This window comes from Wyeomyia smithii, chromosome 3 (genome assembly GCF_029784165.1).
Source record: "Wyeomyia smithii strain HCP4-BCI-WySm-NY-G18 chromosome 3, ASM2978416v1, whole genome shotgun sequence".
NCBI classification, from domain to species: domain Eukaryota; kingdom Metazoa; phylum Arthropoda; class Insecta; order Diptera; family Culicidae; genus Wyeomyia; species Wyeomyia smithii.
Genome location: NC_073696.1, coordinates 94,459,166 through 94,486,563, shown reverse-complemented (window position 1 = coordinate 94,486,563; position 27,398 = coordinate 94,459,166). Strand labels below are relative to the sequence as shown.

The 27,398-nt window shown below is 40.1% G+C and overlaps 1 protein-coding gene across 1 annotated transcript; it reads right to left on the bottom strand.

The window, feature by feature from the left end:
- Positions 1 to 348: 348 nt before the first annotated feature.
- LOC129730386 (uncharacterized) lies at positions 349 to 26,303 on the bottom strand. Its single transcript, XM_055689683.1, has 3 exons — positions 25,963 to 26,303; positions 25,564 to 25,904; positions 349 to 2,579 (listed from the first exon to the last, which is right to left on the bottom strand). The coding sequence occupies exons 2-3, from the start codon at positions 25,901 to 25,903 to the stop codon at positions 2,302 to 2,304; spliced, it is 618 nt and encodes a 205-aa protein (XP_055545658.1). The 5' UTR covers position 25,904; positions 25,963 to 26,303; the 3' UTR covers positions 349 to 2,301.
- Positions 26,304 to 27,398: the final 1,095 nt, after the last annotated feature.

The window sequence follows — 27,398 nt, the reverse complement described above, 5'->3', positions numbered from 1 at the left end:
TTTCTGCATTTAAATCGACATACTCAACTTTGAACAGCTATAGCTCTTCTTATGGACATCCTAGCTCTTCAGTGTCTTCGACAAAGTTGTTAGGCATCTAAAATACTATACTTTAAAATAATGTAGTGTATTATTAGAGTTTTATTGAGCTCTTTAGAAAGGTAAATGCAAAAAAGTAGGTTTTCCCATAAAAATTTTCATACAAATTTGAAATGCAATGCGCCAAGCAGAGACAAAACCAATCGACTTCCGGTAAGTTTAGGGTTGTTTGGGGCCCCAAAAGGAACCAAAAAAGCTTGGTTCTGGAAAATCGATCATTTTCCCCACCCTAATGACCATTATCTTGTCGTTTGTAAAATCTGCGCACGGTTGTCGAACGTGCTGAAATCTCGCACAAAGAGGACGTTTCAACATGCAGCGGTTGAAAGCTGATGGAGGGCAGAAAAAAGCTAAAGAGCTGAATCAACAGCAGGAGGAGCGACTGGAAAACATTGAAACGACTGCGAGTGAGGTGGTGGGTACGTAAGCGTGGTGCTGAGCGCCAGAGAGCGACGGACGTGAAGAACTGAGCAAGAAGCCTCATGATCCCTGCGGCTACGAATAAGAACAGAAAAATACAGGGAGGCAGAAGCTACCGAAAGTGAAGTTCACCGTCGAAAACAGCGCAAGCACGAGGAGCAAGTGCCAGTGATGTGTAACGTCAAGGACGGCTTACAGATAAATTTACAGTTGCAACCAGGTGGAAGGGGCACTTGCAGGCGCTATTGAACAGTGAGGAGCAAGATGAGTAAAATGATGAGGATTACGAGCGATGAACACGCTATGAAGCCACCAACATAGAAGAAGGTCCCTGACGAACTTTTAAAAGCGGGAAGCGAGTGGCTGTACTTCGTAATTTACCAGATCATACTGAGTGCATTTGTACATCAATGCCGAACGACTGACTGGTTGGAAGACCTCATATGCCCAATCTACAAGAAGGGCCATCGACTAGGCTGTTGCAACTATCGAGGCTCTCCCGTACCCTGTTCTTCAAATTAAGATTGTTAAAGGATTCCTTCATCGGCGAATACTAGGCTGGTTTTCGGCAGGGTCGTTCCATGATGGATTAAATTTTCACCCTGCGACAGATTCTTGATAAGCTCCGGGAGTTTAACTCGCACACTCACCATCTGTTTGTAGATTTTAGGGTGACATACGACTCAATAAAAAGAAACGAGCTGTGGCAGATTGTACTGGAGCACGGTTACCGACGAAAGCAATTAAGCTGAGTGCGGATAGTTGATGGGACATCAGACTTGTTGGTAACGTTAGATGGACTGGAGCAGGGGGACGAGCTCTCCAACGTACTTTTCAATGTAATGCAGGAAGGTGCAGTACGAAGAGCAAAAGTGCAAAGAAACCGTACGTTCATCATGAAATCTCACATGCTCCTTGGTTCTGCGGACGACATTGATATCATCGGTATCGACCATAACGCCGTGGAGGAAGCCTTCAGGCCTTTGAAGAGGGAAGCGGCGAGGTTTAGACTTAGTTTTACGACCTGACAAGTTTCACGGATCCTGCTGACATTGATGTTGCTTTTACTTGCGTTATGTCAGCAGTTCCGAGCTTTCTGTCAAAATTTCTTTCATGAATTGAGTTCAGAAACGTCTCGTAAAATGGTCCATTTTATTATCAATCACATTTGACGTAGAACTACGTCTCTACAAAGTTCGGCTACATAGAGGTGTAAAATAAGAATCTTAAAATGGCAAAGGGGAAATACATATTCAATGGAATGGATTTCCTTAGTTTTTGCAGCCATCGATTGTAAAATCATCTATGCATCCGTACAAACGCAAAAAAATATAACTTAACTACTCGAAGAATTTGTTTATTTGTATATCGTCTTCGGTCACATCGTACAGACTTGGTTTGTCTTATGCTTTATTTTTGATTCTATTTTTAAATCTATTTTTGGTCAAGTTAAAATCAAATAAATGGCAGACGTCATTGAATCCTCTTAGGCAGGAGCTGAGCGGATTGTTGTAACAATAGCTTGTCCTGTGCCCAGGTATGTAGATCATTGTCCAGTATCGCAACTTGCGCTGAGGAACATTTATTTGAATTAGCAGGAGAAGGTCTGAGCAGTCAATATTGTTCGTTAGGACGTAGAAAACAAACAATGGTTGAAGTTTTAATCGTCTTGTTGAGAGCAATTTCAGGTCAATCAAACGACATCGTGCGGGTAGTCGGGCAGATGTACAGGGTCATTCCACGGTAGGTGACGAGGAGCAGCGTAATCCAGAACACTGCGTACTAAAGCACAGTATAGTGCCTTAAGCACTTAGTAAATTGTGAAGCATTGCGGCGAATGAATCCGAGGATCGAAAAAGCTTTAGCGGTAATGGCGGAGATGTGTTGGTTGAAGCGGAGCTTGGAATCCATAATGACACCCAAGTCATGGATAGAATGTACACGGTCCTGTGGAGTTGTGTCGATGTTGTACTGATGACTAATCGTATTATGACAGCGACTGAAAGTGATCACCTTGCATTTGTAAATGTTCACACGCATCCCGTTCTCTTTGCACCAACCTGAAAGGATATCGATGTCTTTTTGTAAGCAAATAAAATCCAACATGAACTTAATTATTCGGAAAATTTTCAGGTCATCGGCGAAAAGCAGCTTTGCAGAAGAAATTCGTTGACACAAGTCGTTAATGAAAAACACGAAAATCAGCGGTCCCAGTACACTTCCCTGTGGAACTCCAGACGGGATGTCGAACTTTCTAGAGCGTGCAGAGTTCGCCTGGACGAATGCGCTTCTACCGATCAAGTACGATATTAACCAGTTGGATATCCAATCGGGGAAGCCCTATGCCTGAGCCTCTCAATTGCGAAGGTGTGCGGAACGGTATCGAATGCTTTTGAGGAGTCGATGTATACCGAGTCCACTTGATTTCGACATTCAATTTTCCGAAATAATACGCTGGTGTAGCATAGCAAGTTAGTTGTTGTAGAGCGACGCGGGACGAATCCGTGCTGATAATTCGATATTATCGATTGAACTGCAGATAGCATGACCTCATGCATCAGAGATTCCAGAAGCTTCCCTAGATAGCAGAGAATTGATATTCCGCGGTAGTTTTCAACTTTTCGTATTCTCCCTGATTTGTGAACGGGTATCATTTTTGCCGTCTTTCATAAAGTCGGAAAAGTTTGTTCATCCAGCGATCGATTAAACATCAATGTTACCGGACCAACTAGCGACTCGGCGCACATTTTCAATACTATAGGAGCTAATCCATCAGTTCCAGTCCCTTTCGATTCATCAAGCTTAGCAAGCGCTATGAACACATCCTCACGAGATAAATTGAAAAACGGTAGACGAATGTCGTGAGAAAGTACGTGCTGAAAACAATTAGGATGGAGCTGGGGCAGCACAGTGTTAAACAGTGCTAAGATTGTACTATTGCAAATGGTCGAGCCTCTTAGAAACCCAGATTTCGACCTCTGATTGGTCGCTTCGTGCTTGCTTTGCTTAACACGGTCAAAAGAATTTTATACGTAGCAAATCGGGTCTGCACTAGTGCCTGGCTCTGCTAAAATCTATCATTTTACTAGTGGATGGTTCTAACTAAATAGAAACGGATAGCAACAGCGGCAGCGAGTACTAGCAGTGGTTATTAGCAGCACCAGCTGCAGCGGTAGTGATAGTGTAGGTGTAGTAAAAAGCTGCCTTATGCGGTAGCGGCAGCATCGGTACTAGGTACAACAGCCGGCACTCCAATAAAAAGCTGTCGTATTTTGATAACAAACAAACTTTTTTGAATATTGGTGATCAAAATCCGTGGGCCGTAAAGTTCTCAGTGTAAAAACAAATTTGCACTATGTTATCAGAAAAATGCCTTATTCCCACTACCGGGGATAACACAGAGATACGATCAGCATCATATCCGATATTAAATTGAAAATGGAGCGAACTCGGTTATAACTTTGGCATCATCTCCATGTCTCAGAACGAACAATTTTTTTCCTTCTCTTCTGCAACATGCTATACCCAACAGCAGCGTAATAAAATATTATCTACTTCCATACGACATTGTAAAGCATAATCAAGCCTTGAAAATTGCCAAGCATCAATTACACAAATAACTGGACTATTGGTAATTGTCAAGCCCTATTGGAACGCAAATCACGACTGATCTGATTGCTTTTCCTAACACGGTCGACAGAATTGTACATCTAGTAAACCAGAAATCTACTATTTGCACTATATAAGAGCCTACTTCTGTCTAACCCAATCATTTTACTAGAGAATGGCTATAAGGACGGTCCTTACTCAGTCTCAGCGGATAGCAGCAGTACCGGCAGCGGGTACCATCAGCGGTAATGGTAGCCAGCAGTAGGTGCGGGAGCAGTACTTTCTCTAGTAAAAAGCTGTTTTTGTGCGGTAGCGGTAGCATCAGTGGTAGATGCATTGGTTCTGCCATTTTTGGCAGCTCACAAACTTGGATGATGGCAATCATAATCCGCCGGCCGTGTTAAGTTCTCAGCGTGAAAACAGCTTTTCATTGTGTTGGCAGTGTACTTAATCATATTGTCGGGGTAACACAGAGATGCGATGCATTATTTCGAATATTAAATTGAACAATAAATGTTTTTATAAGGGAGCAATTCTCGCTGAAACCGTCCCACTGGTGACATGAGGTCTTTCAAAAAGGATATATAAGTGTCTAAATGATTGAAAGTAGTGAGAAAATGAGAAAACCACTTTGGTTAGGTCATATTGATGGACCCCTCGGGCACAAATCGGTTGAACGGTTTTTACAAAAATTGATTTTTGAGCAATTATTGACCTTTCAATTGATTTATTTCTCTTGAATTTGTCATTGAACCCCCTACAACCAACACATCGTTTTCAAGAGGAATGATAGAGCTTTTATTTGAAGTAGAAAAAATGCGTTGACCTGTTTGAAGCGCTAGCGCTGTCCTGCGCTTTCATCAAAAGTAAATTATCTTAACCTGCTTGCTCACTTTGATTGTTTGCACCGCATAGTGTTTACTCCATTCCTGTTAAGTGATGTAGTAGTATATGTGTATATTACAATTCGGTAGTACTTCAACTTCGCATTCGCACAAAATTTTAAAAATGTTCAATACGAGTAATGCAACAAAAACCTTATGTAGTTTTATGTCAAGCTGGCGGTCATGGCTGCATACAACCCTTCGGTTATTGTTCTTGAAATCAATTTTTTCCAGTGCAGGATATCGAAATCAATTTTTGAAGTTAAATTCAGGCAATTTCCTATAAGTCATCCCTTGATAACTTTTCTCCAACTCTTGTCATTATTATACATCCCTTAGATGCACTAAAACATTGAAACAATGAAATAGTGTTGAGATATGTTTTGAATCCCAAATTTTAAATAACGATGCCTTCTCGTTCCACTAGATTTTAGAAGGAATTATGGTACAAGTTTTAATATACATACCGGGTATCAGTTTATTGATGAAAGCAAAAATTCAATTTATGTATTAAAATTTTAACTCCGCCTGTTACGGTTCTCCTTGGTTCAGTTTAGCCTTTACGAGTAGACTTGAATTATTGAGAACTGTAGCAGAGGGTCCAAAGCCCCTGTAAAGGAGGATGGTTGCAACTGCTCTTAACCATGGCTGTTGCGTAAAATCCAATCACAGACAAACAGACGTGCCTCTTCGAAGAAAAATCCTGAAAAATCTTCGTCCACATTCGAAACGTTACATTCATGCGCCACCATGTGAGCTTATTGCCTACTAACTTATTTTCGTAAAACGGTTTTTGTCTTTGCTAATGGGTGTGCACGTTTGCTTAAATCAACACCAGCGGCAATACTAACGGTTTTTGTCTTTCATAATGAATTTGAACGCTTGCCTATAGCGACACAAGCGGCATTAAGCAAAATTTCAAATTAATCGTTATTTTTCTGGTCGATAAAATCGTCATCGAGTGGCACGTCTGTTTGTCTGTGATCCAATGGTTAAAACCTCTAAGCTAAGGTGTTATGCGACCCGTACCGATGGATGACGTGGGGGTTTAACAAATACTCAGCCTCTAACGGAGCTTGTGGAGCACTAGGGCCAAGGATGGAAAAAATCGTATCGCATAACAATCATTCGGGTATCATTTCTGAACTTGCTATTCATAAGCTTTTAATCCCAGCAAACCATCGCTATTAAATGTTACACATTCTCACGCATGCAAGAGACAACTTAGAGCAAAGAAATATGTGGTAGCTTTCTTTGATGATTTTGTTTTAGTATTGCCTGCTTTAGGGGGAGCGAGCAACATATAGCGAGTGTTTCACGAAAGAATCGTATACGATTGCACTCGAGCGATTGCAGCGATTCTTTCAAATGTTGGTTGCTTGCAGGCGTAATTCGGTTACTCCACGTCGTGCTTTCACCGTGATATATTACTATGACTCTTAAGCAGGTATTAGACGAAGCAAATATTTGCTATTTTTGGTACGATTTTTATTTGCACAAAATTAAATCTGTATTAAAAAAGATCAAATGTTTGCTTCGTCTAATACCTGCTTTAGTGATTTCAAATATCACATGCTAATGCACCATGCTACCATTTCCGTAAGCATTGATGATACCTATTTGCTCCGGCAAGCAAACAGTTAAACGCAATCTAACGTACATTTGGATACATAATTTTGTATCACTGGCGATAATATCTCAAAGATTCTAGCGATACCGTTGAATGCAAGTGAACTTGGATACAATAAATACTATCGTGTTTGAATCATTCAGTCTTCTTTTATAGTATTCGGAACTCTTAGAAGCGAAAAATAATTAGCAGCGTTTCTATGGAAAACTTGTACGCGAGTGGAAACAATTGAACGATACCTGATGAATCGAAGAACACATTTGCATGAAATATTGCTAGTGAGTGAAAATTTCCATGCTTGACCAGGGCACCCTTCACAGTAATTAGCCCTTACTGCATCACGCGGGTCACTGCAGCGGACTCTCCTTTACCCAGCGACTCGTGAGAATTTTATGGATAACATCAATTCACAAAATTTAGCCACCGCCAGCCTTTCTTAGCCGGTACCCATGGACTTATCGGAGTGCAGTTCCATAAAAACAAACGCACCGGGCAGAACGGAGGAGATGGAGCATGAGGACGACTTCAATATCGACAGCGAATCGCTGGACGGAGTATCCTCTGCTTCCTCCTTAATCCTACGTTCACCACAAGAGAATGACGAAAGGCAAATGGACTTACTTCCCGGTCCAGAGACAAGGCCCGATGACGAAGGGAAACCCGAATCATCGGCACCCCTAGTCAAGCGACTTTTGCGCAAAAGCGGCGACTGAGCAAAAATCTTCGCTACGGTCTCTCATACGAAGAAGCCAGGAAGCTGGCCCTCCTTCCGACAGAGCAGCTTGCTCAAACAAATCAAGTCGCCGTTAAACATCAGCGGTCGGTCGACTTGGTGTCCCTAAACACCAGTACTAAGTGTCCACAGCCTAAAAAACTGTGGAATGGCACTGGTTTGGGGTCATCGGGTTCGAAGCCTCTCCCGACGGCCACATTTAGAGACATGGCGGGGCTATAAGCCTTACGGTTACTTCTGCTACCCACCCCTGCTCCCTACTCTCAACGGACCAGCTCCAGACTGTCCGGACCTCCATCCTCGATCACATTGCTGTCCAGGAAAATCCAACCACCAAGCCCAAGTTTAACAGTTGCCATCTAAATAATGGCTTCCTGCAACTTGCCTGTGGTGACACCGACACAGTGCAGTGGTTGGAAAGGAAGGTACCTTCCCTCGTACCGTGGGAGGGAGCACAGCTTCGTGTATACCACAGACGCTATGTCGGTTACTTCGCGGACAGTGCGAACTCTCCGGACGAGAAGATCCTTCGTTCACTCCAGAATCAGAACGACCATTTCTCTACCAAAATGTGGCGAGTCTGTAACCGCAAATTGGTAAAAACCTTGGTCGAGCTAGTTCTGGATATTGACGAATAATCGGCCAAACACATCGAAAGTGGAAACCATGAACTGCACTACGGCTTCGGCAAAGCACGCATCCGAAAGGTAAGCGGAAGGCCGAACGTCACAGGCAGGAAAGACTCGGTCGCAATGTCAGAGAAGGTACGTGCGGGTAACTCCTCCGGGAGTACCCTGCCACCACCCAGGCAAAGCGATCCTGCGAATGGGCTAAAGGTTCGCGTGGAAAACTCCTCCGGGAGTGCCCCACAACCACCCAAACGCAACCCTGCGGCTGAGTATGTACGCGCAGGATGCTCCCTCGGGAGTGCCCTGTCACCACACAAACAACGCAACCCCGCGGCTGCTCGGACGGTTCCGCTGAAGACTCGCAAGAGTGTGAAGCAACAACCACCGAACAGTCGCACCCCCCGGAGTCAAAAACCGCCTCAGGGTGCTAGACGACCTTCTATTGCCAATCGACTGCTGCAACCGAAGCTGAACAGTGAGGAAGAGCAACTTCCATCAACCAGCCAAACCGCTGTTGGCAGCCGTCAGCCAATACCCGGATCATCTTCCGATCCGGACAAAGACGGCAATTTAACTGCAAAGTGAGCAGCCTTCGCTGCGTGCAAGCGAATCTCCATCACACAAAAGGCGCCTCGGGTGTTCTTTGCAGGAGATTCGCCAAAAAGCAGCTAGCGGCTGCATTCATCCAGGAGCCGTGGATCAACGAATCCAAAGTTCTCGGACTTAACGCTCCTAACGGTAGGTTAATCTACTGCGACACGCAGTCCAAACCAAGGACTGCAATTCTGCTGGATAGAGAACTACATTTTTTACCTATTACAGAATTTATCCAACGCGATGTCGTTGCCGTCACGGTTGAAGTACCGACAACCAGAGGAAAACAGGAGATGGTTGTCGCGTCAGCCTACTTCCCGGGCGACCAAGGTGATATACCGCCACCCGAAGTTGCTGCGCTCGTGCTGCAAGGCCATCAACAAGCCGTTTCTGATCGGCTGCGATGCCAACCCCCACCACACGATCTGGGGCAGCTCGGATACCAACATTAGGGGTGAGTACCCACTTGAATACCTTACTTCTAACGATGTCAATGTATGTAATGTAGGGAATAACCCCACCTTTATCAACGCTATCAGACAGGAGGTCCTTGATCTCACTCTGTTTAGCGCCTCTATTTCTGAAAGGATGAAAAAATGGCATGTCTCCGATGAACCTAGTTTGTCGGACCACAGACACATAGTTTTTAATATAGAGGCTAACCCTCTGAAAAGAGAGCTGTACAGAAATCCTAAGAATACTGATTGGGAATCCTTTAAGGAACACCTGATCGATTCACGAACCTTCAGTTACAGCAACATTCGAAATTCAGCTGACCTGAATTCAGCAGCAAATGATCTACAAAACAAAATCATGGATGCTTTTAATGCAAACTGTCCACTAATACAGCGGTTAGTATGCCGTGACGTACCCTGGTGGAATGATCAACGCAGTGACCTTCGTCGGGAAACTAGGCGGTTGTTCAACAGGGCAAAAGTCACATCTAACTGGGATGACTACAGAGCGTCCATCACTAGGTACAACGCCGAGCTACGCAAGGCTAAACGTAAATCCAGAGTTAGTTTCTGTGAAAGAATCCAAACTCTGCCGGAAGCTACGCGGCTTCAAAAGGCGATGTCCAAAGACCATACTAACGGTTTAGGACAAGTAAGGAAAGAGGATGGATGCCTCACTGTCACTACCAAGGAAACGTTGTAGGTTCTCATGAACACCCACTTTCCCGGATCGACAGAGACTGAAGAACTGAATAATGATGGGTCGCGGCGGGACAATTCGAGACATATGGCGTCTCGCGAGTCCCATCCTGCTGGCCCGCCGATTGTTCACGGAAGCTTCAATAGGTTGGGCTCAAAGCTCACTCGACCCTATGAAGTCTCCAAGTCCAGACGGCATACTACCCATCTTTCTACAAAAATCGGCCGCAGCTATCATGTCCGAACTCATAAATCTCTTCAGAGCCATCTTTATCCTGGGCCATATTCCGGATAACTGGGAAGTTGGAAGAAAGTATAAAACCCTACCTAAGACTTTCAGACCCATAAGTCTGACTTCATCACTTCTCAAGTTGATGGAGAAAATAATGGATAGATATATCCGTGATGAGTTTCTTAAAGACTCTCCGCTGAATAGGAACCAATATATCTATCAAAGCGGCAAGTCAACAGAAACTGCTCTTCACAGCTTGGTGACGTTGATTGAAAAGTCCCTGAGTTATCAGGAGACGGCGCCATGTGCCTTTCTTGATATTGAAGGGCCTTCGATAACACGTCCTTTGCATCGGCTCTCTCCAATAAGGGAATCGACCACACTTCAAGGAGCTGGATACACGCAATGCTCTCTAGCAGAGTGATCACAGCAACCTTGGGAGATTCGTCTGTAACAATGTCAGTGATCAAGGGATGCCCGCAAGGAGGAGTTCTCTCGCCCTTTCTATGGTCACTAGTTGTCGACGCACTTCTCAATAAGCTTTCACAGCTTGGATACGAGGTCATTGGATACGCTGATGACATCGTCCTCATCGTTAAAGGTAAAGATGACGCAACTTTGTCGAGCCGAATGCAAGCGGCTCTGGATGCCTAAGCATGAACCCCTTAAAAACAGTCCTAATTCCATTCAGCAGACGAAGGAAGATCTCCATCACTCCTCCAACACTGAATGGAGCTAGACTGGGCTTCAGCAATGAAGTCAAATATCTCGGAATTATTTTGGATAAGAAACTGAACTGGTCTGTACAACTGGATCATGCCGCTAAGAAAGCGATCTCGGCGATCTGGGCCTGCAGAACTCTGTTCGGTAAGACCTGGGGACTGAAACCAGACTTGGCACTCTGGTCTTATAAGACCATTGCCCGACCAAGAATCATCTATGCTGCCCTTGTGTGGTGGCCTAAGGTGAACGAAGTGACTGCGCAAGCCAAACTCGAAAAAGTTCAAAGACTTGCATGTCTTTCGGTTACCAGCGCTATGCGCACAACTCCAACTGCAGCCATGGAAGCAATGCTCTGCCTACTGCCTCTACATCTTCATGTGAAAAAGGAAGCAGAGCTTGGCGCTCTAAGGTTGCAAAGGAGGAAAACTATACTCGAAGGGGACCAAATTGGCCACCTTCGCATACTTAGGGAGTTCAAACTAACTCCGCTATTAACTACAGTCTCCGACTGGATGAACGTTAGGACCAACATGGATATTCCGTATTATATGGAACAATGGAGAGCCTAATCTTCCAGCTGGCATCGTCAGTTTTTATACGGATGGCTCGAAAATGGGATCCCTAGCGGGATCCGGTATATACGGACCGGGTATCAGGGAAACATTTTCCCTGGGCAAATGGCCCACCGCTTTCCAGGCAGAGGTATATGCCATATATATCTACACAAAAATATGTGTGAAACGCAACTACAGACATGTGAAAATCGGTAAATTCTCGGACAGTCAAGCAGTACTACTAGCACTTAAGTCCGTCAAATGCGCTTGTTTGGGAATGCATTGAAACTCTACGGGAACTCTCCCAGCAGAACTCAGTTTTTCTGTTTTGGGTGACCGGACATTGTCGAGTCGAGGGTAATAAACAAGCTGACTACCTAGCAAGACAGGGATCAGCTCAGCGGTTTATTGGCCCCGAGCCGTTTCTGGGTACGTCCAATTCCGCTATCAAAAGCGAACTACTAGCTTGTAAAAGGCTAGAAATAGTATCCCAATGGCAACAGGTACAGGGTTGTAGACATGCTAAACAGTTAATCTATCCGAACCCCGGAACCGCCAGAAAGTTACTTAGTCTAAATCGTATTGAACTACGGATAATCACGGGACTCCTTACCGGACACTGTGCTGCTTTTTATCATTTTAATAAAATCGGTGTAGTGTTGAACGACACCTGCCGATTCTGCAAATCTGAACCAGAGAGTTCAGAGCATTTGCTTTGCTCTTGCGGAGCTCTTGCTTCTTCTAGGTATAACTTCTTGGGAAGCTACTTTTTAACTCCATACCAATTATGGAGCTTTAATCCCAAGCAGGTTATTAATTTCATCAACTATGTTGTACCTAATTGGGGTACAGGTTTACAACAAAACAGTTCTACTCCATCAATGAGTACGAGCAATCCGTAACCTGTGCACAGCAATCGGAGCCTGCCACAAAAGACAATCAGCTAGACTGTCGCAGTGGCAGTACCCAGTGCCTTTCAGGCATACAGAATATTAAAAAAATGTATTAAAATTCATGGAACCATTTTTTGCTAACAAAAGTCTCATTCACATCCTGAATTTTAGAGTAACAGGTTTTTTTTTTTTATTGTACTCATATTATATTTTTTTCTTTCAGCATTTTGTGGTTTTAAATCAGTTTTAGCTTTTCAGTTGAAGAGTAACAAATGCAAAGTTTGAAATGCTATTCTAATCAATGTTTAATGTAACACTTCTAGAAACACGCAATAAATATCATACGACAGTGAACTCAACCTAGTTTATTGGATTTATTTTTTTACCTATTTTTTCATTCCAAAACAAAGCCATCTCATTGTGAAATTGTGTTTTATCGCTTCCCGCATGCATATGTATGCGAAGGTATTTTCAGTAAAATTATCGGTCATTGTACCGAATGCAGCATTTTTTGCCCTATTTTGGCTCATTGCAGTCAGTCCGTCTAATTATCGCGCTATACCAACTTGGGTAAACAGACTTACATCAGCACCCGTTTTGCACAATGATCTTACATAATGGTCAAAGTTTGGCTTCCCGAATGTCTAGGACTGTTAGTTGTATCCGGCAATACACATGCTGGAGGATTGTAACAGTAAATTACAACCATGGAAAAGTCCAATTCGAGCCCATAAAATGGTTTTGACCAACTGACTTCCACTATCATTCAACCGGATCGTCACGTACGAACAGAGTTCAGTTAACTTTCGCTAAATTTGTGCATTCCTGTCTTGTTGTTTATATCAATACCCTCGCCTTCCTTGCTGCCACTGCCTCCCTGACCTTCCAGCAGATGCAGTTGTTCGTTTGTAGGTTTGGAATGGAAATTTCCTTCACCGAACGGATACTGTTCCGAGGTGTGAGTAAGAAACTGTACTAGCAGCAACACAAAAAAAATCTTATCTTTTCACCCAATGCACTTGCACTTGCGCAAGGTTGTGCTCCGTGGATGGATGAAACGAGAGCGGCGGGACTTGGATGTTATTATTACCTTTAAGTAAGTCCGTAATAATGTGCAATTCACCCAGTTACAGTCCCAGTCCCAGTGCTGCGAAGGTAACAATCGAAACAAAGGGGAGGCGAAAGAACGATTGCATTCGTTCGGGAAAATAGGCCAAACAAACAGTTTGATGTAATAAAGCGGCGAAAATAGCAGCGTAATAAAATGAAACAAAAAGAAATTACCGGACAGATGTTATCCACCGTAAGCGCAAGTTCTAGTTTTTTTTTTCGGGGTCAGTCTTTGTTCTCTGAAGCAGATCGCCCCAAATCGTTGTCGGGCCGGTAAGCGTTAATGACGCCTCGTTTGCGCTGCACATTTTCTGATGCCAGAACAAGCCTGTATAATTTTTTTTTTGCCTTTTCGAGATACCATCTTCAAATAAGCACACAGGTGAAACCTCAATCGTTCGTTGGCCCAGGCTCTGATAATGTTGTTTTAAATCGAATCATCGACTTCTGGGAAAAGTTGACACCAAATCAAACAAACTCTGACGTAACCCGTTGAATGTGTATCAACTGACGCATTTCTTGACTAATTTTTGCAACTGCAATTTGGATGGCAATTGTTATCTGGCAGGTGGCTGGAAAGTTTCGAAGATGTTCGTTGTGAAATGCTACACCAGCAAATTAGATGAGCTAATGCTCTTGAAGTTAAAAGCTATGATTTTTTGAATAACTTTGAAATGACTAAATTTTTATTAGCCCGATAAGGGATATCTTCGATAATGTGTAACGCATCTATTATAAAGTCGGTAAAATTTCAAGTGGATTGAACTTGTTCCAAGGATTCGTCATTTCTTTAAAATAAAGAACTCAAGTCAAGGTACAATAAAACTTTACAGCATCTAAAATTTATTTGAAATAATCCTTTGATCCCAGACGGTATTTCAACATGATTTAAATAATATTGCTTAAACTAAAAATAAATTGATGAGACGATTTTCATGTTGGTGAAATTTGTTTACCGAGCAAATGTTCGTGAGAACATTTTTGTGGGTGATTCCCGTAAAATTGTGTGAAGTCACGTCACTTTGATTTCACCGTGAGGCGACGCAGAAAAAGTATTTATACCTTGATTTGGTTCAGTGAGTTTGTTGAACCAGACGATGTAATTATTCGTTTTGCTACAACTAGCAAACTGATAGGAGTTATATTTGGTTTATTTTGCCAGCTTCTATAATATAACAGATAACTTTTTCTAGATGTTGGCAGCACCAGAATTTAATGATTCTTTGTGAATTTATTTACTCGAAAAGCAACTAACTTCGTTTACTTTTTATTATTTATCTACACCTAAATTGAAAAAGGGCTGAAGTTTTTAAACCTTTTTTCGTAAATAGATATATCAAATAGCGACGTGAGTAAAGGTTGTATTACACTCTTTAACCAAGCGTCAAATATTTGTCACATTTTGACAGAAAAAATTTGGCCAAAGATAATCGTTTGTCACTCTCCAATTTTTTAATGTAGCAAACACGGGCAAAAAACAATAATGATGTCAAATAAATTTGACCATTATACCAAAAGGTCAAATATTTGATCATTGGTTAAAGAGTGTAATACAGGCTTAAGAGAAAATTTGTAAATGGATGTTTAATAATCGTTTAAATTTCCATATCAAAATATTGGGTAAATTGAATCCCCATCCTGCAATGAAAAAAAAATTATATCAAAGAACGGCCATTTCAGATTTCTTCAAATTATTTTTTTAGACAATTCAATTGCTTAAACTCTTCTAAACATTACAAAATGGGAACTTCTGAAAAAATTAAAAACAGGTACAAACTTTTTAAGAATGCCCAAAGCTGCCGAAAGTCTATTTAGGGGGAATTCACTCGTTTCTTTTCGAGAATACCAATTAGGAGATTCTCTCGTCTCTTACTCTATTTCTTTGATTACTGCGTTTAGTTTTCAACGGTTTTTTGCCACAAACCGAAAGATTTTTATATTGGCTAGAGTATCATGAAAAATGACAAAATACTTAGACTATTAACTATTATTCGAAGAGAAAGTAAAGTTGCAATATTTTTTTGATTGGTACCCCTTTCTCTCTCTCTTTTGTGTGCGTGTATGTATGTGTGTGTGTGTATGTGTGTGTGTATGTGTGTGTATGTGTGTGTATGTGTGTGTGTGTATATGTGTGTGTCTATGTGTGTGTATCTGTGTGTGTGTGTGTGTGTGTGTGTGTGTGTGTGTGTGTGTGTGTGTGTGTGTATCTGTGTGTGTGTGTGCGTGTGTGTGTGTGGGTGTGTGTGTCTGTGTGTGTGCGTGCGTGTGTGTGTGTTTACTTTAATTACTACTTCAAATACAACATCAACATTCTAGAACCCAAAGAGTGAATATAACTTAACTTTATTTGATTGGGGCAATTTGCGAATGCTTTCCAGAAACCGGAAGTCGCAAAACCGGGTCTCATTGAAGCATGGAGTTGACTCCCGACCTCTGAATATTATCCCGGTTCCTGAAAAACTCACATTGGGTAATGTTTGTCCTTTATATGCTGTTTCCAGAAACCTATTAGAAAAAATGGCAAAATGGCGTCTGAAGTTGATTTTTGGCCTCTCGGTATCATACTGTTCCACAAATACGTTCACATGTGTGTGAATGTTATGTCTAAAATATTTGATATCAGAAATTATCAAGATTTTTTTTTTTTTCTTTAAATTGAAGTGCTCGTATCAATCTATTGAAACTAATAATAAGTTCGAACGAGAAAGGCTGGGCTTCACCGCTAGGTGGATTAATTCGAGTTTTTTCTCTCTTGTGTCACTTTTTCTCTCTCTCTCTCTCTCTCACTCTCTCTCTCTCTCTCTTGTTCCATTTTGTCTCTCTCACTCTCTCTTTCTCTTGTGATACTCTTTCTCGTCTTCTCGCTTTCTTCTCCTATTTCCAACGCTTTTTTCTTCTTTCTGTCATACGCTATCTTTCTTATATATAAAATAAAGTTACTTATGTGCGACCGCCCATAACTTTACAACAGAGCGTCTGATTTAAGCTGACTTTGTTTTGTTGTGTTCGTCTTTGTCCAAGGCAAAATGTTACGACGAGGAAACTAGAAAAATTCAAAGGAAAATGGTAAAATTCACGAAAATAGAATTTCCATATAACGAAGAAATGAGATCGCAGAAGGCGCAATGAACAACAATAATATTACAGTAATTTAAAACAGGTGACTCACGACAATTATTTTGAAATCATCGTTTAAAAGCTACCACCGAAATTTTAATGCAAATATTAATGCACTCGACTGGTCGCTACCGTCACGGTAATCGGTTGAACTATCTAAACATATAAAAATGCAGCTTATTTCTGTGTTTAGTTTAATAATTTTAAACATTCCAAATTCATTGATTCCTTGCGATTTGTTTATAGTCTGCAAAAGCACGACGAATCGGCCACAGGACATGATCAAAGTCAAAAGGCAAATCGTTTGAAATAATTGGTTTTATCGGAAGGACAACATCCTCAACCATTGGCTTCTGTACATCACCTCTATTCTGAAGGTATCCAAATTGAGTAGTATTCGATCCTTTTCAGCTGTTTTTCTGGCATCAATCTGATTCCGGAAATACCCATATTGGGTGATTCAGAAATTTTGTTGTTTTCCAGGAACTGAAAGTTGTCATCTTTGAATTCAAAATAGTGTCCTGGGTCAATGCTTGGCTTCTATGCATCATCTCGATAACGGAAATATCCATATTAAGTAATATTCGGTCTTTTTCGGTGGTTTTCCCGAAACCAGAAGTCACCATTTTGGATATCAAAGCTGAGCGTCTTTCCGGTTTAAGAAACACTCATATTGGGTTTTAGTTGGTCATTTTCGGCTGTTTTCCAGAAACCAAAAGTCGCCATCTTACAATTCATAATGGTGTTTGTGGTAAATTTTAAGCTTCTGATTCCGGAGATACTTATAGTGGGAGGTACTTGGTCATTTTCGGCTGTTTTCCAGAAACCGCCATCCTGGGTTTCAAAATTTCAAGAAAATTTCTGGCCTCTGAGCGTCATTTTGGTTAAAGAAACGCCCATATTGGGTGGTATTTGGTCAGCTATTTTGAACTCAACGATGACCACTTTCAGTTTCTGGGAAACAACAAAATTACTGAATACCTCCCAATATGGGCATTTCCGAAATCAGATTGATGCCAGAAAAACTGCTGAAAAGGATCGAATACCACTCAATATGGATATTTTTAGAATAGAGGTGATGTACAGAAGCCAATAGTTGTGGATGTTGTCATTCCGAATCGCCTTTTGACTTTGATCATATCCTATGGCCGATTGGTCGTGCATTTGCCGACTATAAAAAAGTCGCAAGGAATCAATGAATTTTGAATGTTTAAATTTATTAAATTAAACACAAAAATGGGCGAGACGAAGTTTTCCGGGTCAGCTAGTTTGTCTATAAAAATCTATCTTGTCTCTCTTGCTTTGTTTTCTTACTTTCTTTTTCTCTCATTCTCTCTCACTTGTGTCACTCTTACTCTCTCTCTCACTCTCTCTCTTGTGTCAATCTTTTTCTCTCTCTTTTTTTCTCTCACTTTTGTGTCATTCTTTGGTCTGTCTTACTGTTACTTTTTATCTCTATCTCTCTCTTTTGTGTTACTCTTTCTCTCTCTTATATCAGTTTATTCTCTCTCTGGCGAACCTCTTTTTACCTTTCTGGTGCCTCTTATTTTCTCTCAGTTTTTCTTTCTCTTGTGATACTCTTTCTCATCTTTTCTCTTTCTCTATATTTCTCACGCTCTTTTTTCTCATTGTTTTTTTCTCTAATGGATCTTTTTTCATCTCTCCCCCACTTTGTCTTTCATACTCTCTTTCTCTTTCTCTTACACTCTCTCCTTCTTTCCCTCTCTTTTCATCTTCGCACCTTTTTTGCACTCTCTCACATTCTCAATCGCTCTCTCTTTCCATCTCTCTCTCTCTCTCTCTCTGTCTTCTCTGTCATTCTCTTTCTCACATTCTATTGTTTTCTTTTACTTTCATGTTTCCATTGCCACCGTCTCTCTTCTTCTCTGATTTGTTCCACCACAAGGTGAATTCAATTAATTTTTATGATTGGTATATTCATTAGGGTGGGGAATCGTTATATGGAAAAAACGAAACTTGATAGCAGAAAGCCAGAACCAAGTTTTTTTTGTTCTATTTCGAGCCCCAAATAACCCTTAATTTATCGGAAGTCGATTGGTTTAGTCTCCGCTTGGCGCATTGCATTTCAAATTTATATGTAGATTTGTATGGAAAAGCCGACGTTTTTGCATTTTCCATTCTAATGAGCTCGAAGTGGCGCAAACCATAGCACAGTGGTCCAAAAAGGCAAAAAGTGGAACTTAATTCCATAGCGCCTTTAACCTTCATCCTAGCTTAAAAGTGTCTTCGGAACAATTGTTTGTATGAATTACTCGCATAATCGCAAATTGTCAAAAAGTATGAAAAGTTTACTATACTAAAAATAAAAAAAATTAGCTTTTTTGTGTTAAGAGATAGAAGAATAGTTTGTTCAGCAAAGTTGTAGAAGATTCAAAAATATGAAACTTTGTTGAGCAAATGAAAATCCTATCTTCTTTCGGTACAAAGTTATAAAGTATATCACATGGAACTTGCTTAAAAGTTATTTTTTTGTACTTAACTTTTGTTAGTTGCATTTTACACGAAAATATTGTTCGGAGAAATTATTACAGCATACAAAATACATATTTTTGCCAAAGGTCATATATCTCCAGGACTTTTCCTTACAAAGTTATATCATATTTTAGCTTATTTATTCGATAATTTCAAGAACCTATAGGTTAAAAAGGAGCAAGTGGAATCATGATGGCAATACTTTTCCTTGAAGTTAAACTGAAGTACTATAAACTCCTTTAAGTTCCATTTGTCCCAATCCATCCATATTAGAGTACGGCGAGCATATGTTACAGTAGGTTTTCATATATCCAAAATACAAACTTTTTTGTGTTAAGAGATAGAGGAATAGTTTATTCAGCAAAGTTTTAGAAAGTGAAAAAATATGAATCTTTCCTGAACAAACAAAATTCCTATCTTCATTGGGTACAGAGTTACAGAGTATTTTTTGTAAAAGTTACTTAAAAGTTAATTTTTTGCACTTAACTTTTGTTAGCTACATTTTACAAGAAAACGTTGTTCCAAAGAAGCATTTGGGCATAAAAAACACACGTTTTTGTTGAAGACCACGCATCTCTAGGACTTTTCCTTACAAAGTTATAGCATGTTTTAGCTTATTTTTTCAATAACTTTAAAAACGTATAAAGTAAAAAGTGGCGAGTAGAACCATGATGTTAATACTTTTTCTTGAAGTTTAGCTTGAGTGCTCAGAACCGTTATAAGTTCCATTTGTCCCAATCCGCCTAATCTTAATTCTATACGTTGTTTAAGTTATCGAAAAAATATACTGAAATGTGCTATAACTTTGTAAGGAAAAGTCCTGGAGATGTGTGATCTTTAACAAAAACGTGTGTTTTGTATGTCCAAATGCTTCTTTAGAACAACGTTTCCTTGTAAAATATAGCTAACAAAAGTTAAGTGCAAAAAATTACCTTTTAAGTAACTTTTACAAAAAATACTCTGTAACTCTGAACTCAATGACGATAGGAATTTTGTTTGTTCAGCAAAGTTTCATACTTTTTCACGTTCTAAAACTATGCTGAATAAACTATTCCTCTATCTCTTAACACAAAAAAGTTAGTATATTTGATATATGAAAACCTACTGTAACATATGCTCGCCGTACTCTAATATGGGTGGATCGGGACAAATGGAACTTAATGGAGTTTATAGTACTTCAGCTTAACTTCAAGGAAAAGTATTGTCATCATGATTCCACTTGCCCCTTTTTAACCTATACGTTCTTGAAGTTATTGAAAAAATAAGCTAAAACATGATATAACTTCATAAAGAAAAGTCTTGGAGATATATGACCTTTGGCAAAAATGTGTGTTTTGTGTGCCCAAATAATTCTTCCGAACAATACTTTCGCGTAAAATGCAACTAACAAAAGTTAAGTACAAAAAACTAACTTTTAAGTAAGTTCCATGTAATATACTTTATAACTTTGTACCGAAAGAAGATAGGATTTTCATTTGTTCAACAATTTTTCATATTTTTGAATCTTCTACAACTTTGCTGAACAAACTATTCTTCTATCTCTTAACACAAAAAAGTTAATTTATTTTATTTTTAGTATAGTAAACTTTTCATACTTTTTGACAATTTGCGATTATGCGGGTCATTCATACAAACAATTGTTCCGAAGACACTTTTAAGCTAGGATGAAGGTAAAAGGCGCTATGGAATTAAGTTCCACTTTTTGCCTTATTGGACCACTGTGCATAGGTTTCATGACTTTAAATGGTAGATTTTTTAATGCCTAACAACATGGCCGCAGACATCACAGAGCTAGGGTGTCCCAAAAAAATGCTGGAGCTGTTCAAAGTTGAGTATGTCGAAATTTATGTTGCAAATCATTTTTTCTGCCAACACTGCCAGTGTACAGCCCTATGTGCCAGTTCGTCCTCGCTCAGCGAAACTTGCCATACATGCTACTTGTTTACAACTATTTGAAGAGCATCAAGGTGCCCTTTTAACAGCGAAACGAATCTCGGATAAAAAAAACCATGTTAGTTTTACTAATAGATTTAGTTCCAGCTCGTAGTCGGCAGCGAGGATAAAAAATTTGCCTTTAGCTCATAAGATATTTTAGACCATAAGGCATTAGACTTAATTGGCTCCGTAAAACATTAATTTGTATTGTGCCGTGTCAAATAAATGTTGTGTGAACAAAAAAAAAAAAAAACACTGCCAGTGTACCGGCGTCAGTCAGATTTCCATCAGAAGTAACCTCTGAACGTTGTAGATTCTACGGGCTTTCGGCTAGCAAGTCTATAAGATCCAGCTCTTCCAAGTTCTTACGGTCTGCTCTCATGCTGCTGCAATGTTGATACCAAACTTCCACCTCTCCAACAAAATTGTCAACTTCGTAAAAATATTACGCAACTTTCGGTTTTGCGCTTGAACTCTTCTAACGACATGCGTATTACGTTAGCGGGATGCAGCGAGGACAACGCGTAGGCAGGTGCACTATCTTCACCGATCTATGTTTCCAGTGAGGTTACAAGAGAATCAAGGTAAGGAATTGTCACAGCTCGGTTCCAATACTCCAAGCTAGTTGATGCAGGCGGATTTGCCCGGTACTTTTGCCGCTGCAATGTCCTTGGTGGATCAACTGAAAAACCTGTGCAATTCAACGCAACATAGGGCAAGCATTTCAATCAATTATTTTTGATCTGGCTCATACTTTACACAGATGTTTCTATAAGCTAAAGATGTCGTTTTGTGCTATTAGAGTTATTGGAATTCTGCACCAATGTCAACAACCAGGAGGGGGGCAGCGGCCCCCTCTGCCCCCCCTCTGGCTACGTCTATGGATTACAACAGCGGTTCTTAACTTTTTATTGTCCCCGTACCTCTAGGCGATGTTTTCCAAATCAATTGCGGCTTAGAATGTGCTCGCAGAATGGGAAAGAGAAGGGGTAGATCATGTTGTGGTCGTCTAGTTCAGAATCCAGATCGAATTATGGTTGGTTTGTTTGCTACAGTCACTTGCAGTTTGTTACAGTACCCCTAGGGCAGCGGTTCTCAACCTTCTTTGTTCGCGTACCCCTTGGCGATATTTTTCATATCGATTGTACCCCCTGGCTTGGAATGTTTTCGCAGAGTGGTAGAGAGTCGTGGTAGATCATGTTGTGGTAGTCTTGTTTAAGTTTTAAATTGAACTATGGTATGTTTAATTGCTACAGTTATGTTTTAAGAGCAGGATTGCGAAACAAATGATGCATTTTAGAGAAAAATTGCTTTGTCCGCCTGATTTTTTTTCGCGTACCCCCCTGAAGGCTTTCGAGTACCCCCAGGGGTACGCGTACCCCAGGTTGAGAACCGCTGCCCTAGGAGTACGCGTACCAAGGGTTGAGAACCGCTGGATTAGAATAACACAAATATTATCGGCAATTCAGACCTTTATTCGTTTGATTGAGAGTGACTTCACCATAAATGTTACTCTCCTCTCGATTTAAGTCGTCCTTCTGGTTTAAATATCGTTTCATTCGGATATGTATATATTCGGATATATCGTTTTTTTTCGTTTTTATCAAAACCTGTTGTTTCTAACAATGTTTGTTATTATATTGTTCTATAAACTATCTTATTTTGTTAGAAAGCTGATACATTAGTAACAAATTTTGATATGTGTTTGATACTTGTAGAATCATTTCTTTTATAATTTCTGTTATTTTAACACCTAACAGGACCAAATTGAAAACACAGCTTGTAAGGTTTTTTTCGTAACAAACTAACAACTTCTGTTACATTTTTATTTTTTTTTCTGATCGAGTTAGAAACAATTGACATCAATTTCTAGTCTCTTCTTCATCCGAAAAGACGAACAATAATTGGCAGTAAAACAATTGTGTAGGTCACAATTTGTTAAAGCTCGAGATGTTAAATAACTGGACGCACTGTTTATTTCACAGCAGCGCTTCTAGTGACTGGAACTGGAATATTTTGACAGTAATTTGCTTAGAAATGTTTCCTTTTTCAGTGGTTAAAGGTTCGCCCCGCGTCATTTTCATTGCAAAGAAGTTGAACTTAATGAAGCTGCGAACTGAGAATAAATTTTGAACACTGACTCTGAAAATTCGACGTGGTCAGGTTGAATATCGAGCCAGTAAGTGACCATTTATTAATGATGTCACGCAAAATTTGAAAAAAAAAGTCCTCTCCCTGTCACAACTTCCTTGACCCCTCACTAAATTACGTCACGTTTTTATAACCCCCTCTCTTTTCTTTGGTTATAATTGACTGAAAAATGAGAATTTTTTTTTAAATTAGAACGATTTTGCTGAAAAGAAAACTGAAACTGAAACGAAAAGAAGAGTAGGGTAAATGTACCAATAGTGGCGCAAATAGTAGCTAGTTCTGAGAAATTTTAACGAATCCAATTGAGACTTAGTTAACCCTATAGTGCCTAAGTTAATTTCTGGACGGGTTTCACTAAAATCACTATGGATCATTATAAACACCTTTTAAGTATTTATTGAAGCTTTTTAGAGGTTTGACTGAAGCCCGCCAAATGGCGGTATTGGGCACTAGAGGGTTAACTTTGGATGTATGAACATATGATTTGATAGACAATTCAGTTGTTTTGCTGATAAATAACTCGTTGTGCATTTTTAAAACTAATGAATTTGAAAAAAAAATCAACAATTGTTATCATAGCTTTTGTACCTTTAGTGGAGGTACTGTTCCTATAATGGTGGTACCATATACCTATAGTGGAGGTAGTTTTAAAAACTTGAAATTTTTATAAATGAAATGGATGAAGATTGTACATTTTGAAGTTTGTTGAACAGTCACAAGTATAGAAAACAAAAAACGATGAGTTTAAAATAAATATGGAAATCAATGTGAATATTTTATTACACAAAAAATGGGACATAAGTACGTCATTTTCTATATAATCTACAGACCACTGTTTATAACTCTGCTGAACATTTTTTTAGAATTGTGAATGAAACTTAGAAGAATCTGTGAAATTTTGGTAATATTATAGTAGGTTGAGTTTAGATATAATTCAAACTAGAAAATCGAGTTGGCTGGATTCATTTTCATTTTCGCTCATTTTCTATGCAATTGAAAATTAACAACATTTAATGAAAATAAGGGATTTATTAACCAGTAACCATGGAGCATTTCAAATGCATTGAATACAAAGTCAATGTATTCAAAAGATAGCTTATATTAAAAGTCAGTTAAAATGATATAACAAAAAAAAATAACCTGAAAAAATTCATCAGACGAGAATTATCTCTGACGTTTTAGCTTCAGTGCCTCGAGTAACTCGATCTTTTGCTTTTTTTCTCGATTATTTTCCATTAGCTTCTTATGTTTTTTCTCCTCTCTCTCCTTTTTTCGTAGTTCAGGTTTTTTCTGTTTCTTTTTTCGGAGTTCTTCTCTTTTATTCTTACGTTGCTCAGCTTCCTCTTGTTTTCGCTCACGGCTTTTTGTTTTTACTTTCTTCAGTTGTTCTTTTTTTATTTTAGCAAGCTCTCTTTCCTCTACTCTGGCTTTTTCCTGGCTGCATCATTTTCTTTTTCTTGTTCAAGTCGTCGGATTTCTTCAAGCCGCTCTGAGGCCGTCAGTACCGGGTGGATAATTCAAGTGAATGTTACTCCGACAAGGGGTTGGCGGAGTTTGAAGCGATTCGGTTATGCTTATTTTACGGCTCGGAATGTTGTGTCCAGTCTTCTCTTTCATGACATTGAGTGGAATACTGTCATCTGATATGAAACTATCGTCACCTACCTCCTCAATAGATGATGGATTATCCTCAGATATGTAGTCACTTGACACAGTCATCTCTGGAGTCGTACTGCTCAATAACTGCAAATCAATAGGCATCAACAACATCTCATATAGCTGCCGGATGATTTCTCCTTCTGCAGATAAGACAGAATCGCTACTAAAGCTGTTAATGCGCTCCCTACCAATGCAATCTATAGCAGCTTTGATTATTGAAGTTGGAATGATAACCGAATCTTCAATGATTACATCTTGTCCTTATTTTTCCTCATTCAATTCAGGATTGGCTTCTACTGAATTGAAGGTGGAAAGTTCCTTGTCTGTTTCTTGAGCTACTGGTTTATTAGGGTTTGCGCTAGTTGACTTGCAATACATTTGTCGTAATCCACATTTTTCACAACCCGTTCTTAACACTGGCCGTTTTGATTCCTTTGTTCATAGCCTTTTGCAGTACGTCAGGAAAGTGTTTCAGCAATAGATTTTCACCTCCATTTTCCAGCCGCCACTCCGATACGGCAGTCTTCCAGGCACTTTTCAATGGTTTAAAAATAGCGACGTCTGCTGGCTGAGTTATTCTCGTAGTGTTTGGATATAAAGCAATCAGCACAATACCCAAATCCAAGCACAGATCGGCCACCTCTGCAGTCGTGTGTGAAGAGTGACCATCCACAAAATACAGCACTGGGAACTGCACTTTTTTCCTTCGAAGATGAGGGTAGAAAACTGATGTATAGCATAAAGTTGGCGGTATCCATCCACCTCTTTGCACTTTTGCCAATCCGCGAATGTCTTTTACTTTAGAACTTGCGGAAGACACAGTTTCTGGCGTGCGGAAAGTGATTTCACGATGCCAGCGAAGGAATCCTTCCAGCCATTTTCGACCTATAATCGATAAGATGTTAACAATTTTTTGACTTATTTTTATTATAATGAATACAAACCTGGGACATTGTTCGTGAACGGATTGGGTCGAGAATTCGTTCCCAAGAATGTCTTCACTTTATGCAGAAGTAATTCCTTAACTACCGGAAATCCTTTCTTCTCCATCGTTTTCAAATATTGCACGAGTTTCTGTTCTTCGTCTCCTGTTAGAACAGTAGGTGGCCCTTTCCGGGCTTTTCTGGTCCACTTGCCACTAAGTCGGTAAAGAACGGTAGACTGAGGAATGGCATAAGCTTTGCATGCTGCGTACAGTGACTTTTTCTTAAAGAGGACCAACTGCATGCAGCGGGTGATAGCTTCTTCATCGTGTTTATGTGTTTTTTTCGCTGCAGAATCCATTCTGTAATGAGTTATGAAGCTAAAACGTTTTTTTAGTACAAGAATTATAGAGTTTTTACCTATATGTGGACGCCTTCGTCAACGCGTAGAGGCGGGTAAGCGAGTGGTATCTCTAAAAAAACGGCCAATAGGATCGTCGCTGATCGTTTTGCGTTCGGAGTGTAACACGGCACAAAGCGGAGGACGAAGCAAGCAAAAGATGCGACAATCGCACACACGGCGAGGCGCGAATGGACACACTGGTGAGCTTAGGTCCATTGCGCACTTCTGGCGGACCCAAGCAAATTGTTTTAAATTAATGAAACACACAAACACAAACACACAACAAACTGAGATCATTGACTTATTTTTCACTTTGAAACACTTCTTTAATCTTTTGTAACTGAGGATGTACACTCGAAAACGGTTGAAAACAGAATGAAAACTAACTTGCGCAAATGTGCCGTATTTATATCGGTTTAATAGCGTCGCAGAAAGTTCTCGGCTTTTTTTCACCTTCTTCCATGCGGTTGAATGAACTTGGTGGAATAGACTGCTGAACGGCCTTTGTTCCAGTGCAAGTGTCAATGAAATGTCCTTTGAAATGTTGTTTCAAAAATTTTCAATTTTAAAAAATCTGTTTTAACTTAATAAATGAATGCATGATGTAAGTATCATAAATAATTCTAAGTTGAACTCTGTGGTATATGTATGTGTCTTCTTTATTTCATTTATTTATTTTTGAGTTGAAATGTGATGTCACACTCAAGCTAACTCCCCCTCCCCCATACGTCACAAAATGTCACAATAAGCAATCAAACAGGACACTGGAACAGAATATAAGGTTTGTTCCACTCAGTATTTGGCCGCTTTCTTTTATTTACAGCAGCGCCTCTAGTTTGCGTACCGAGAAACCAATGACAGCGTTTTGATCTGGAAAGTCTGTTTATTTCATGATGAAAATTTCTTCAAGATTGGTACACGCGTTGAAAAGTTTTCCAAGATGGAACGCGAGAGACGAGAAAAAATTGTGCACACGTGGATTGTGCTAAACAAACCAAACTTAGAAGTGGAACATTGGACCGGAAACTTCGCGCGAAGTTCATCAGGGCAGTTCGGAATGATCCTTGGGGTCTTCTTCCGTGATTTGGTCGAAAGATCGAAAGGCGCGTAGTACAGTTCTGTATGCGTGAAGGATTGCGGTCGTATCATGCCAGCAAATAACCCAACAGGACGCTGAAACAGAGCCTGGTTACCAAAACCCGAGCAAGACAGCTATACGAGCAAGTCCTGATAGAGTACAACGACTGTTTTTTGATGGACGATAAAACATACGTCAAAATGGACTTTGGACAAATCCCGGATCAAAACTTATCTTGCTAACCGTAAGGGGAATGCTCCAGGTAGGCTCAAATTTGTTTTCGAGTATAAGTTCGCCCCCAAGTTGATTATTCAACAAGTCGTCTGTAGCTGTGGAAAGTAGACAAAAGTTTTCATCACTGGAGCAACCATTAAT